General features: G+C 36.5%; 2 protein-coding genes across 3 annotated transcripts; both read left to right on the top strand.

Annotated features, from left to right (window-relative positions):
• The first annotated feature begins 572 nt into the window (after nucleotides 1-572).
• LOC129745971 (zinc finger and BTB domain-containing protein 41-like) lies at nucleotides 573-1585 on the top strand. Its single transcript, XM_055739381.1, has 4 exons — nucleotides 573-701; nucleotides 754-1014; nucleotides 1068-1322; nucleotides 1384-1585. The coding sequence occupies exons 1-4, from the start codon at nucleotides 627-629 to the stop codon at nucleotides 1480-1482; spliced, it is 690 nt and encodes a 229-aa protein (XP_055595356.1). The 5' UTR covers nucleotides 573-626; the 3' UTR covers nucleotides 1483-1585.
• Nucleotides 1586-2243: 658 nt separating this feature from the next.
• On the top strand, nucleotides 2244-6144 carry LOC129745970 (lysophospholipid acyltransferase 5-like). 2 transcript variants are annotated; one of them, XM_055739379.1, is made up of 6 exons: nucleotides 2244-2524; nucleotides 3103-3229; nucleotides 3534-3758; nucleotides 3819-4313; nucleotides 4733-5037; nucleotides 5104-6144. In XM_055739379.1, exons 2-6 carry the CDS (start codon nucleotides 3148-3150, stop codon nucleotides 5392-5394), a joined length of 1398 nt encoding a protein of 465 aa, XP_055595354.1. In that variant the 5' UTR covers nucleotides 2244-2524; nucleotides 3103-3147; the 3' UTR covers nucleotides 5395-6144. The 2 variants fall into 2 exon arrangements, with proteins under 2 accessions (XP_055595354.1, XP_055595355.1); XM_055739380.1 differs by lacking the exon at nucleotides 2244-2524 and adding an exon at nucleotides 2755-2967.
• Nucleotides 6145-14084: the final 7940 nt, after the last annotated feature.

The following is a 14084-nucleotide window of genomic DNA, read 5'->3' as shown; positions in this document are numbered from 1 at the left end:
AATTCAAGTTCAGATTTCAGATTCAGATTCCAGATTTAGATTAAGATTTTAGATTCCGCTTTCAGATTCAGATTTCTAATTTCAGATTCCAGGTTCCAGATTTCAGATTTCAGGTACAAAATTCAGATTCAGGTATCAAATTTAAATCTCAGATATAAGATTTGAGATTCGGATTTCAGATTTAGAATACACACTCAAACTCAAGTTTCAGATTCTGATTGAGATTTCAGAATCTCCCTGTTTCTCTTAAAATTTTTATTTTTCAAATTATTTATAAAAAAAAATCTGTAGCGATTAAATAACTATGGGAAGCTGACTGTTCAAAGGAAAACTAGGTGATAGTTTAGAGAAGAAATTTATAGTTTAGATAAGGCAGCGTAAAATAATAAGCAATCATGAAAAGGTGGTTTTCCAAATTATTTCTTGAAAAAATAAACATCAAATCGTGTTTTGGGAAAAACAAGCAACGCTGTTGTTTTATAGCTAATTTTTTCTTCATGGTTTATGTCTCCACTTTATGGCAGGTCGGTTCACAGCATTTTATAGCTGAAGGTATTCACTCAGAATTGAAACTGTTTTTAGATTATATTTTGTTTATACCGCAACAAAAAAGTTTACCATATAAAATGGAACGTTTGAAATGTTGGATTTGTCCAAGCAAGTTTTTCGAAAATTGTCAGCTATATGATCATCATACAGAGGTAAGACGTAATTATTAATCTTTGAGAACTATAATTTAAGAATGATTTTTAGGAAGTTCATAAAGGATATCGCTATCGTTGCGACGAATGTGCCGAGGGAATTCTCTTCAAAGATGTTGATGAAGCGCGCGCTCACATTGACGACAAGCATGATTTCAACATGCTTCAGTGTCCTTCGTGTAGTTTGAAAATAAACGAGTTTAATTTGAGGAAACACATGCGCGAAATCCACCAACAGAGCTATGGCTTCAAGTGTGACCTCTGTTCGGACAAACTGTTCGAGGATAGAGAAAATTATGAAAAGCATATTCAGGTATTTAATTGACGATTTAATTAACGGATAAAGATAAAGCATATTTTTTGTAGGATGTCCACCAAGGTTACCGGGTAAAGTGTCCAGTATGTCACAAAATGTTGAAAACCAAACTTCAAGTGCACATGGATTCGATCCATTTGGAAGGAAAAGTTCGATGTAAAATTTGTAACCGAGGCTACAGTACGAAATACAAACTGATTCGTCATCTCAAAACTCACATGGACCCCAAAGAGCCGGGCCTGGTGGTTCGATGTGCACGCTGTGATGAAACATTTGAGAACACCTTTAAGTTGAACCAACATAAAGTTAGTCCAGGTGTTGTTTGTAAAGCAAGATTAGTTATCTCAAGTGTTTATTTCGTTCCAGAAGAAACATCAGACGAAAGTATACCAATGTGAGAAATGCTCGAAACTATTTTACCGAAACCAATCATTGCAACGACATCAGAGAAACCACGAGACGTAGAGGGGTCGCCTTGTGATTTTTCCCTCGCATCTAAAGATGTTTACATGATTTGGAAGTTTTAAACAACTCAAATAGATGATGGGAAATCAGCACGAATCCACAACAAGCTAAGAACTTGTGAGTATCCGAAATCCTTGCATTACCTACACAAAGAAGCTACCTGTTCTTCAAAAAAAATTTGTTGGCATTGTAATGATACAAATGAAAGCACCATTATTAACCGTGTCGTGTTAATTTAATAGATATTTTTAGAAGAATAATAGCTTTCAAACATTGAATATTAAATTATTTTTTCATGGAGTTACAAAATTTCATGTGTTGGTATTTATTTGATTATTCATCATTTCATTAGGTTTTTAAGCTTTTCGTAAAATATTTATGATTTTTTTCCTAATTGTATATGAAATGAACAACTGAACAGGAAATTTACGTGTACATTTGAGTAAATTAATAGTTATATCACTGAAAACACTGACATGATACTTATAGAACAAAAATCCGATATTATCTTCGAAATTGCTAGTTTTTTCTTGAAAGTTGGGTGGCACTTTCCAACTAAGATAGCATTTCATCAAAATTATCGAACAAACGAAATCGAGTGTCCAGTCAGTATAGTCTGTGGTTATTTTATAGCTCGATTCTGCCAGCATACTAACAGCACAATGTTTTGCATAAATTCCCAACTTTAACAAGTCCTTCCATTTTAACGTGTATCTGCTAGCCAGTTTGACATTTATGCTGCAGTAACCCGTCCGCCGCAGCATGTGATTTTGCTTTGCTCAACCCCCTTTTGCATAAAACACATCAGTGGTTCTCGTGGTGCGCTTCAATCTCAACATTCGAGGCTTTTTTTCGGTCTTATGCGACGTCGTTGTTTGTTTCCCTCCATCCAACTTCCTCGTCGAACGCGTAGGTATATCGTTTAAACGAAAGTGTCCATCCCATCGTTACGGGTTGTCGCTTTGTAGCTCCCCCACTGACTGGTGGAGCAGCTTTTTTCCACTAAGATTGACAACTTCAATAATACAAATAGTTTGTGCTGGTAAGTTTCATTTAAGAATTAATTGGTACAGTTACTCGTTTGGATAAGGTTTAAGTTATAACATTTTAGATTTAGAAAATGTTTAAAAATTAGCTTTAAGATATTTAAACAAATATTTTCGTAGATGCGCTGTTTGAATATGTATTTGACCAAGGAATGAAAAGAAAAAAACATCAGATTTAGAGCAAAGTTAAAGTGAGCGAACTTTCACGTGTCATGGATTAGTGCGATTGTACAATAACAGACTAGCTAACTCTCGTTCGTCACAAACTTGCGCCGATAACGAAAAAGCGGCTTTGCAAAAACAAGTGGCAATTATATAAGTGCCAGTGTTAGTGCAGCGCAACCCTCAGATAGGGCTCCCCAATAATAAAGCACCAAGTGCGATAAATTTTGTGCATATTTGCTGCCGCAAGGCTCCCAACTTGTAAAAATAATCAAAAGTAACTTTCATTGCTGTTACCTATATAAGGAAGAAAACTTTCTGTCTTCCCACCGTTTAGTAAAACATCAATAATTTGTCGCAGTGAAGATTTTCAATCGATGTGTGTTCTTTTTTTCTGCCTTCCAATTTCTAGGTCACAGAACGTTACAGTGGAGAACTCGAGGCTGACGCAGCAAGGATGCTGAACCCGGTGGAAGCGTTGGCCAATCTTTCTGGCGCCTCACAGCCCGCCATCCGATTGATACTTTCCGTTCTAGCCGGTGAGGAAATGTGTGATTTTTACTGGTGGAAAATTTAATTTTGTAATCTATCAAATCTCAGTTTATTTATCTTTCACAAAAGGCTTTCCCTTTCATAAAACAAATTGAAGTGTCTTGTGAAACATTCTTCCTTCACCACTCCGGCGGGTTTGTTATTGATTTTGTTTTGACTTATTTTTAGCTTCATTCTGTCGAGCGTTTCATGCATATACACAACGATAACGTATTATTGTTATTGATAATACTATTCTGCTCTCCTCAACGACCCCACTTCTTTTACTACATTTTCACTTGCCTTCGACAGCTTACCCGTTGGGTGGATTCTATCGCAAGCTTCAAGCATCCAGTACTGTCAAGCACATCTTCATCGCTACGAGTGGAATCGCAATTGTTCTGTTCAACTATGGCTTCGATCTCTATCATAGTGCACTGGCCGTGGCCGTGACCTACCTACTGAATGCGTTCTTTTCCAACAGCCCGCTGCTGGTGCCGCTTAGTTTCGGCTATCACATGGGCTATCTACTTGTCGGTAAGAACCCCCTCATATGCTTTTAAAGAAGGTCACCTAGATTCATCAAACCAATTTCAGGATACTACTTCACCACTTCGGAAACGTACGACATCAAATGGACCATGCCCCATTGCGTGCTGGTGCTTCGGTTGATCGGGCTGGCGTTCGAGATCTCAGACAGTCGGGAGAAAATAGCCGCCAACAAGCGCGATGACAAGTGCATCGATGTGCCCTCGCTGCTGGAAGTGACGGCCTTCACGTATTTCCCGTCGTCAGTTCTGGTTGGACCCCAGTTCTCAATGCTACGTTTTCGGCGCTTCATCAGCGGTGCCTACGAGCCGTATACGCAGGGAACGCCGGCTTACGCCACCAAGAAATTCCTCTTCGGGGCGTTCTATCTGCTGGTGAACCAGGTCGGATCGCAACTCATTCCGGACAGTTTTCTGCTGTCGGGCGACTTTGAGCAGGAATCCTACCTTATGAAGCATATCTATATGGGCCTTTGGGGTCGGCTAGCCCTATACAAGTACATCTCTATTTGGCTGCTCGCCGAGGGGGCTACAGTGCTGTTCGGTGAGTTGATATTTTTGAAAAATTACATAAACATAAAAACCTTTACAAATGCAATGTTGCTTCTTCAAAATCAGCGGATCTTTTTATCCGTTGATAACTTTCTCAGTTATGAGACCCTCTTTGTGTGAACTAAAACGTTATTACGACTTTAAAATGTTTATGTTTCAACTCGTTTACGATATTCCCGAATGTATTTATTTCTACACCGTTTTTTCATGTTGACTCTAGGTAGAAATATTTTCTCTTATTAAGATCTGGATCTGATCTGATCTCTTATCTGAAGATCGATGAGCCGATGCTGCACGAAACCATCGAGTCCTAGATTCCAAGGTTGCTAGGGTCTCAGCCCTAAGAAGCATTCCCTTGATTCAGATTTAGACACTCTTTTCAAAACTTAACCCTTCCTTCCCCCCTTACAGGTATTACATACATCGATGCCAAACCGAACGAACGCGAGTACGATCCGGACGAGCTGTCTGGATGCACCAACATCAAGGTCGGGGTATTCGAAAATACCACAAAGTTTGCTCACTACATTGAATCGTTCAACGTCCAAACTAACCACTGGGTTGCCATCTACGTCTACAAACGGCTCAAATTCCTCGGCAACCGCTCACTGAGCCACCTCGGGGCACTTATTTTCTTGGCAGTTTGGCACGGCTTCCACAGCGGATATTACGTTACCTTCTTCATGGAGTTCTTGGTTGTCCGTTTGGAAAAAGAGGTATTTTACTAAACTTTGAGAATACTCATACAACGTAATAACATTTGATTACTTGTTTACCCATAGGTTGAACCTGTATTGAAGGCAAACGAATTCTTCCAGGCAATAATGCAGAAACCGTTGGCCAAGATTGTTGCCTTTCTTTTTCTTAAATTCTACACCATTGTCTTGGCCGGCTGGTGCCTCGTACCCTTCGTATTTCTCAGCTTTGCCAAATGGTGGCACGTCTACTGTGTCGTGCGCTTCTCCGGCATCATTGTGTTCCTGTTCGGGAACTTTGCCCTCAAGCCAATACTGTTGGCCATCTTGCCTCCAAATGCTGCAAGACCTGCAGCGGAAACCAAGAAAAGTGATTAATTTAGTAACACGACTGCAAAAACAGGATATGTATAACTTTTTTTTTCAAATATTTTTCGTATTGATTTGAAGTGTTAAGCAAGCGTTTCGAAACAGTCAATTATTGATAAAAATAATGTGTGGAATGTCAAGTAAAAACAATTGATTCCATCCGATACTTTAACTCTACTGCTAAAACGACTGCACTGAAAAATAAGCTTTTTTATACTTCGTCCTCCGACGATTCTCAAAATCAGCAAATTTCCATTTTTTTCTCCAGCTACCTCTCTTCGAAATTCTCTACTTACTTCATACTTTCTCATTAGGAAAAAGAAATCCATTCATTATCACTATTTTCGGGAAAAATGGTTAATATAAAAATATTTATAATCCACACACCAAACGTAACGGAAATTATTAAATGACACGTTGTTCAATCTCACTCCTAAATAAATACTTGTTCTTTTCAACTCCAAGTCAAATGTTAGCGATTGATGAAGGTGTAAGGTATAATAAGAAAATTATTTATTTTTAATCAACGAATCTAGCAGTACTCTCATATACTACAACATGAATGAAAGACGACGAGCAATACTGATTAGCCGATGATACCAACTATGAACGGATTTAGCGTTAAAACCAAATTTGGGATTAAAAAGTATTTATGCAGTTTGTAGAGGGAGCGTGCGGTAGCCAAGAGCAGTGCGTAGACAGTAGCAACTTTTAACTTTAAATAGAATAAAACGCTAGTCAGTTTACGAGTTAATTCAAGTGCGTGTGTTATGGATACTGTGTTTTTGATGACAGCCAAATATTCAGCTTATGATTGTTGTGTTATGTAAATTAATAGCCTGACAAGGACGAACGAAAGAAGGACTACCCCAAACTTCCCTGGCGCACCACCAACCAGCGCGGTTAGGTCACCGGGATTGGATTTGGCGGATAGATGATGCTGAACGCCTTGGTAGCAGCATTACGCAAGATCTGCTTCATTTGGATGGAAGAGCTCGACGAAGTCACACTATTGTAGTAGTAAGCTATGACCAGTGTAAAATAATTTTTTCTTTATTCTGTTACTATTTGTCAACTCTAGAAGACGTGTTTCAATAGGTTATGGGCCTATCGTTTCCGAACTTGGAACTCTGCTGTTATGGCAAGTAAAGATTTTTCGATCCAGAGGCTCTGCGGATGGGATAACTGGCCGACGTGGAAGTTTGCCGTTCAAACCTATCTAGAGTTTGAGAACCTTTGGGAAGTAGTCAAGCCCGAGAGAAAAGCTGACGGAACTTTCAACGATGTCGATCCCGTGAAGAACAGAAAAGCAAGGGCCAAGATCATCCTTTTACTGGAAAAATTATATCCACGTGCAATCGGTGTCGACAGCGGTAGAAGTTTGACTAAACCTGGAGAAGGGATTTGAAGATTCGGGTCTTACAAGGCGAGAAGGACTTTTGGGCAAGCTTGTCAAAGCGGATCTCGGAAACTGTTCTTCAATGGCGGAGTACGTGAATCAAGTGGTTCCTATACGGCATATCAACTCAACGGGATCGGATTTCTAATTTCGGACTACTGCACTACTGGCAAAAGGGAAGTGTGGAGGATTCCACAAGCAACACAAAATTCCAAACCATCCGAAAACAGAGAGGTCCGAAGTGTAGTAAGTGCAAGAAATTTGTCCACATTGCGAAGGAGTGCAAAAATACGTCAGATAAAGCACTGTCCTCTTGACGATCGAGTCATGTCACGCCACCGATTGGTATTTCGATTCCAGGACCACAGTGCACATGCCTCACAACAAGGCATGAAAAACCATCCTGAAGACACTTTTTCAGAAAAGCTGTTCTGAACTCCAAGTCAACGAGATCGGTACATTCCACAATTGTTTCGTGAACCTGCTCTCCGTCAACAGGATTGTCCGAAATGGATACAGCGTGGTATTCAACAACGCGGGCTGTAGAGTTCTGCAACACAGTGGCTCAAGGTACTCATACGAATGACTTGTTCAAGCTGGAGCAATACGGTGTAGGCGACAGGGCACTGACATGCTCATCAAAAGTATCTCTGGACATCTGGCATAGCCGAATGAGCCACTTGAATTCGACAAGTTTAAAGCAGCCGGCAAATGGTCTGGTTGCCGGCGTTGAACTGAGAGAGAAGACGGTCGTCAACCATTTCCCAAGACAGGCACGGACCCATAGAGATGAAGTCGCTCGAAAGAAGCCGATATTATTTCACTTTTAGAGATGACAAGTCTAGAACAATTTTTGTCTATTTTCTTGAAACAAAAACCGAAGACGATGTACTAAAAATCCTCAAACGGATCCAAGTGCTGGCCGAGCGGCTAACAGGACGCAAGATCAAAACTCTACGAACTGACAACGGATTGGAGTATACGAACTGGAAGTCTTGCAAAGTTTGGGATTCTCCATCAGGCAACGACTACCCACACACCACAGCAAAATGGGCTAGGTGAGCCAGAAAATCGGACAATCGTCGAGCGTGCGAGATGCATGCTATTCGAAGTGAAGCTGAAGAAGACTTGGTGGGCTGAAGCCGTTTCAACTGCGGTTTATCTCTTGAACCGTTTCCCTACGAGAGGTCATCATGTTACACCTGAACAGCTGTGAAGTGGAAAGAAACCGGGATCATCGCGCGTGAGGACCTTCGCAACACAATTTATGGTGCATGTACCTAACGAGCCTATAGTAAACAAAGAGACGAAATGTCACGGTGGAATGTTTGATTTTATGTCAGTGTCATTCCAATCGAGCAAAATAACCAAGCAGTCTTATTTCAAAAGGGATCAGATTGCGCCTCTTTGTTTACTATAGTTTCTTTACATGTACCGAAGCCCAAACGACGCAAATGGGATGCAAAATCGGAACCTGGTATTTTATTTGGTGTTGGTATTCGTTAGGTTTCGAAGAGGATACCAAGGGCTACCGTCTGTATGACTTGAAGACCAAGAAGATCATCAAAAGCCGGGACGTGATATTCATCGATGAAGGCGCAATCGATCATCGCAAACCGCAACCTGGTGCGAAAACTGACGGCAAAATGGTTTACTTGGACTTCGAAGCCAACGAGGAAGCAGTAGAATCGGCTAGACCAGTCGAGGTTCCGAGCGTGCTCCTTGAAATTCGATGACAAATTTTTCCATACGTTCTTTGCCATCTTATCTTATACCCCCTGGCTTCAAATACACAATTAACCCTCTTAAAGCCAACCCCGTATCGTCATAATAAAAAAGTCAATCATTTTTTAACTTAATTTTTGCGGAGAATGAGAATGGTTTGACAAGCAGTTATAAATGACCTATTTTTCGAAAAGTTATCACTTTTGTAGCTACAGAAAAAAGTTAAAGTAAAAATTGCAACCAAAAAAAGAACTGAAAATCAAATTCTTTGGCCCCTGTGGTAATGCAATCAATAAGATGATGATGTTTGACAAATTGAATTGTTTAATTTTTTCCTCAGCGATATAGTTTTTCATAGAACAAAAGTTGTTTGTCATCATAAAACTAAACTTCTGTGAACTTTTCATCCAAATAAAAAAAAAACCAGGGTTTTAGAGGGTTAAAACCAGCGAGTATCGTCGAAAAGGTGTTCGTTTTGTTAAAATGTAGGCACGTAGGACTAAACATACTGTTAATGGGGAACTTAACAATGCTTCTTTTTGATCGCGGTATTTAGAACCAGAAGGCAATAAATATTTACAAAGCTTATTCCCTATGCAGATATCGATAAAACTCTCCCATTGGGATCGAGAATTGGATTTTCAGGACCGATGGACTTTTATATCAAAATAGCTGTACTCAGCTGTATTATCATAGCAAATATTGATGAATGAAATGGTGAATTTTTAAAAACAAATTTTAACAATTTCTTCGACGTTTCGGCCTCCTGCTAGGTACTACCTACTACGATGGCTAAAAATCCTCAGAAATATTAAACAAGCTTAATAACAAAAAACTAAGAATTATAACGAGAGATTCTCGACACAACTTTTATCACTTTACTACTTACACTTTCAAAATTTTTCGGCGAGAGTTTCCTTATTGGCTTTTTGATTGAATTTTAGTCACCGCTTTAAACGGCGTGTTCGTTAATTGATTTTTTCTATCGAAGTGATTTCTTTTATCGATGCTGGCGTTGGTAAATTATAAACAAACGTATGCAAAAGCATTGGAAAGTGATTTGACATCTACCAAAATAAAAATCGATCGACTGATGCATCACCCAAAAAATCCGTAAGGGTACGAACACAGTGAGCGCGAAGCGAACTGCGAAGCGAAATATTCATTCACCGGATGAATTTCGCAAGTTCATTTTTGAAGGCCGGCCACAGTGCACGCGAATTGCGAAGCGGTTCAACACTGAAAAAAACCTTCGGTGTTGCAAAAATTAATCACACGTGAAAAAGTCTTTGCAAATTAACAAAACTGTGAACGAGGGATACGAACCGCGCAAAAAAAAACTAATCCGCGTTAATTCCGAAAAACTCAATCAATTAGTAACAGTCGAATTTTGCAGACTTACGCTATGAAACGCCATCTTAAAATCCAATACGGCGGCTTCCGCTCAACTTTAAAATAATTTTAATGACTGAAAATCGCAAAAAAAAACTACTAAAACTATGACATAAATATAACAAAATTTAGAAAAAAAATAGAATATTATAATAACAAATATTACGAAACGCTGACAAAAACTTTAATAAAAATATGGCAAAGGTGATAAAAATATTACAAAAATATGAGAAAAATATACCAAATCTATGATAAATTTGACATTGAAATGGCAAAGCCATGACCAAATTAATAAAAAATCTGACAAAAATTTATAAAAATTGACTAAATAATAACAACAAATTAGTAATAATGCCAAAACTCGATATAAAAACTTAGACAAATATTTGACAACATTATGGAAAATTTGAAAAATGAAATAAAAATATGACAAATATAATAACTATAAATCAAAAAATACAAATACAGACCCCGTTCGTTTTTGGCAACACGCCCGAAAATTTTATGTTGCCAAAATCGAATGTTGCCAAAATCGAACGGTTTTTTTTGTCACTTTTTTATTTTTGATTTTTAATTCAAATTAGTCAAAATTGATGTAAAACCTTATATTAGCATACAATTTTTCAATTTGACTCAATTATATTAGTTATAAGCAGTAAAACATGGAAAAATTCATGTTTTTACTGTTTAAAACTATCATAATTAAGCCGAATGAAAAAATTTCATGCTAATATTACGTTTTACAGTACTTTTTATTGATTTGAAATGAAAATAAAAAATAAAAAAAACACAAAAAACGTCTTAATTGGATGTTGCCAAAAACGAACGGTTTTTGCTCGGATGTGGCCAAAATCGAATGTTGCTAAAATCAAGCGGGGTCTGTATGACAAAATTTTGAAATAAAATAACATAAATCTGGCAATACTATGACCAAAATCTTACAAATGTGATAAAAATATATGCAACAAAAATATGAAATTTTTTTACAAAACTATGATAAAACAAAACAAAACTATGACAATTGACAAAGGTTGTCATAGTACTGTAAGATTTTTGTCATTTTATTTTAATTTTTGTCATAATTTTGTCATGTTTTTATTTGTCATATTTTTGTCATAGTTCTGTCAGATTTTTTATTATTATTATTATATGTTCGAATTTGTCTTATTTTTCAAATTTTGTGATTTTTATTTCGTATTTGTCTTCATTTTGTCATTTTTCTTACATACACGGAGAAAAAAGACGAAAGTTGTTCCAATTATTTCAGCTTGTTATACCAATAATCGAAATGCAGTTGATTTTTTCGCATCCAACTTCTTATATAATAGATTCAAATACAAACTTCTAATTGTCCTTACGCAATCAACTATCAATATAATGCATTCAACTGTATGATTTATTTTATGCATCCAACTATAAATACAATAGATTCAACTACAAACTGCTGATTGACCTTATGCAATCAACTTTGAATATAATAGATTCAATTGTAATGGTATAATTGATTCAATTGTAATGGTATAATTGATTCAACTGTAGATATGATTGATTCAACTACAATTGTATGATTGATTTTTGGCATTCAACTATAAATATAATAGATTCAACTGTAGTGGTATAATTGATTCAATTGTAAATATGATAGATTCAACTGTAGTGGTATAATTGATTCAATTGTCAATATGATAGATTCAACTACAATTGTATCATTGATTTTAGGCATTCAACTATAAATATAATAGATTCAACTGTAGTGGTATAATTGATTCAACTGTAAATATGATAGATTCAACTGTAGTGGTATAATTGATTCAATTGTAAATATGATAGATTCAACTACAAATGTATGATTGATTCTAGGTTTTGAACTATAAACATAGTAAATAAAATTATATTGTTACGATTGATTGTGTGATACTTGAATAAAAATGTATTTACATAAGCGTAGTCAGAGTGCCTTCAGCAGCAGGTGGCTGGGTGTTTACCAATGGCAAAAACAAAAGGTAATTAGCGAGGTGCATACATTTGCTTTTTTTTAAATAAACTTGTGGCAAATTTTTTCCTCCTTTAGGTCAACTCAATCCAGATGCGGCAGCAGCTTAAATCAAAACGAAGGAATCGATGCCGCTGGAGGAATTGTTGGACATCCCGGCTGGGTGGCACCGATTGTCGTTGTCCGGCTCGAAATGGTCCTCGTTGGCCACCAGGGAACGGAGGCGCTGGTTGTCGCACCAACTACGGCAAGTAGTGTGTCCTGAGTAGCACGACGGGTGAAATTTTTAAATTTATTTGCTTTATAATGAAGCACCACAATTTAACATAATTTTGTTTTCTTGTTTACCATCTCCGGGATCCCCGGACAGGGTAAAGAAAACCCGGTTCATCTGTTGGATGTGCATCTCATTTGATGGCGGTGGGGACCGGTTCCGAGAAAATGAGATGGTGGAAGAATTTAGTCACCGTCTGCCGGAACATAAATAACTCCGTGAGTCTTGTCCCATTTTTATTAAATCAGTTATAGATAAGATTTTTTTTTTTAGCAGGAAATCATTCGCAAATCTATAGTTCGGGTCAAATGTGCTTACTGGTTCCGCACTGGAAGCTTCCGGAGGGCCTTCGAACAGCATTCCACCCGAGTGGGAACAATTCCATCACTGGAGTCTGACCGAACAAGCATGCTGTTTCCATTGTACCTCCTTTATGTATCCGAACAGGATGACGAATGAGTGATTTAAAATAAAATTAAAAATTGCTAGATACATAAAATTAATTTTGATGCAGCGATAGAACACAACTTTAAGCCAACTGTATTATAGTAATCTTAATAATATACATATAGTTGGATGCAAAAAATCAATCATATAGATATAGTTGAATCTATAATATTTATGATTGAATCAATTATATTAGTATAATTGAATCTATAATACTTATGATTGAATCAATTATATAAGTATAGTTGAATCTACTATACTTATTGTTATGTGCATAGAATCAATCATACGATTATAGTTGAATTTATCATATGTATAGTTGAATGCACAAAATCAATCATACGGCTATAATTTAATCTATCATATGTATAGTTGGATGCAAAAAATCAACCAGATCATCTATTATATATATAGTTCGAAGTTTAATATTTATAGTTAGCCGAGAATTAATCAGAAATATAGTTCAATATAGGCGGAATATAGTTGGAAAAACTATACTTTATTCTCCGTGTATATTTGAAAGTATTTTGTTATATTTTTATCTCATTTTTCATAATTTTGTTATATTATTGTCATTATTTTTGACAAATTTTTGTCATATTTTTTTCAGAACCTTGTCATATTCTAGTCATTTTGCCTTATTTTTTGTCAGATTTTTGTGATTTTATTGTAAATTTGTTGTTATTATTTTGTCATTTTTCTAAATTTATTGTCAAATATTGGTCCTTATATTAGTTCTGTCAAGTCATTTTATTGTCAAATTTTGATTATAATTTTATCATAATTTTTTTTTCTCATTTGTCATTGTTTTGCCATTTCTGTGTTTTTTTTTCTCATATTTTAGTCTAATTTTGTAATATTTGTCATATTTTTGGCTCAATTATTTAACCACATATGGCGTGTTTTATTCAAAGTTTTGTCATTTGTCACTATTTTTTTGTCATATTTTTGAATTTTAGTAATAGTTATTCATATTTTCCCACAGTTTTGTTCTATTTTTGTCAATATTACTTTAGTTTTATAACACTTGTTATATTTTTGTTTATTTATTTCAGTGCATTTTTGCAGTTCTGTCAAAATTTTTGTCAATAATTTTTCATCTACTTTTTTATGCCTTTTACTCATTTCTTATATTGTGGATGGACCTTACGATTTTCAGTTATTTATTGCATTTTGACTTAAGCGGAAACCGCCATCTTGTATTTCAAAATGGCGTCGGACAGCCAAATTTGACTTCTACTTATTGAGCCCTTTCATCCAATACCCATATTGTGGGAGTTTCATGTGCTTATCAGTCACTTCCAGCATTTTAAAGTTGAGTGGAAGGGGCCATATTGGATTTCAAGATGGCGTCGGATAACGAATTCCAACTTCTATCCGTTCAACCCTTTCACTCTATACACATATTATGGGGCTTTCATGCCACCGGTCGTTTATTGCCAGTTATAATTTGTTTCAATTGAAAAAGA

Source organism: Uranotaenia lowii, chromosome 2 (genome assembly GCF_029784155.1).
Source record: "Uranotaenia lowii strain MFRU-FL chromosome 2, ASM2978415v1, whole genome shotgun sequence".
NCBI classification, from domain to species: Eukaryota; Metazoa; Arthropoda; class Insecta; order Diptera; family Culicidae; genus Uranotaenia; species Uranotaenia lowii.
This window is presented reverse-complemented; position numbering and strand designations above follow the sequence as displayed.

Excerpts from the sequence above, each read along its gene's own strand:
- LOC129745970 (XM_055739379.1), top strand. The coding sequence starts at position 3,148 with ATGCTGAACCCGGTGGAAGCGTTGGCCAATCTTTCTGGCGCCTCACAG. Across the intron at positions 3,759-3,818 it reads CATGGGCTATCTACTTGTCG|GATACTACTTCACCACTTCG; the intron begins GTAAGAACCCCC and ends AACCAATTTCAG. Across the intron at positions 5,038-5,103 it reads TTGTCCGTTTGGAAAAAGAG|GTTGAACCTGTATTGAAGGC; the intron begins GTATTTTACTAA and ends GTTTACCCATAG.
- LOC129745971 (XM_055739381.1), top strand. The coding sequence starts at position 627 with ATGGAACGTTTGAAATGTTGGATTTGTCCAAGCAAGTTTTTCGAAAAT. Across the intron at positions 1,015-1,067 it reads ATTATGAAAAGCATATTCAG|GATGTCCACCAAGGTTACCG; the intron begins GTATTTAATTGA and ends TATTTTTTGTAG. Across the intron at positions 1,323-1,383 it reads TTAAGTTGAACCAACATAAA|AAGAAACATCAGACGAAAGT; the intron begins GTTAGTCCAGGT and ends ATTTCGTTCCAG.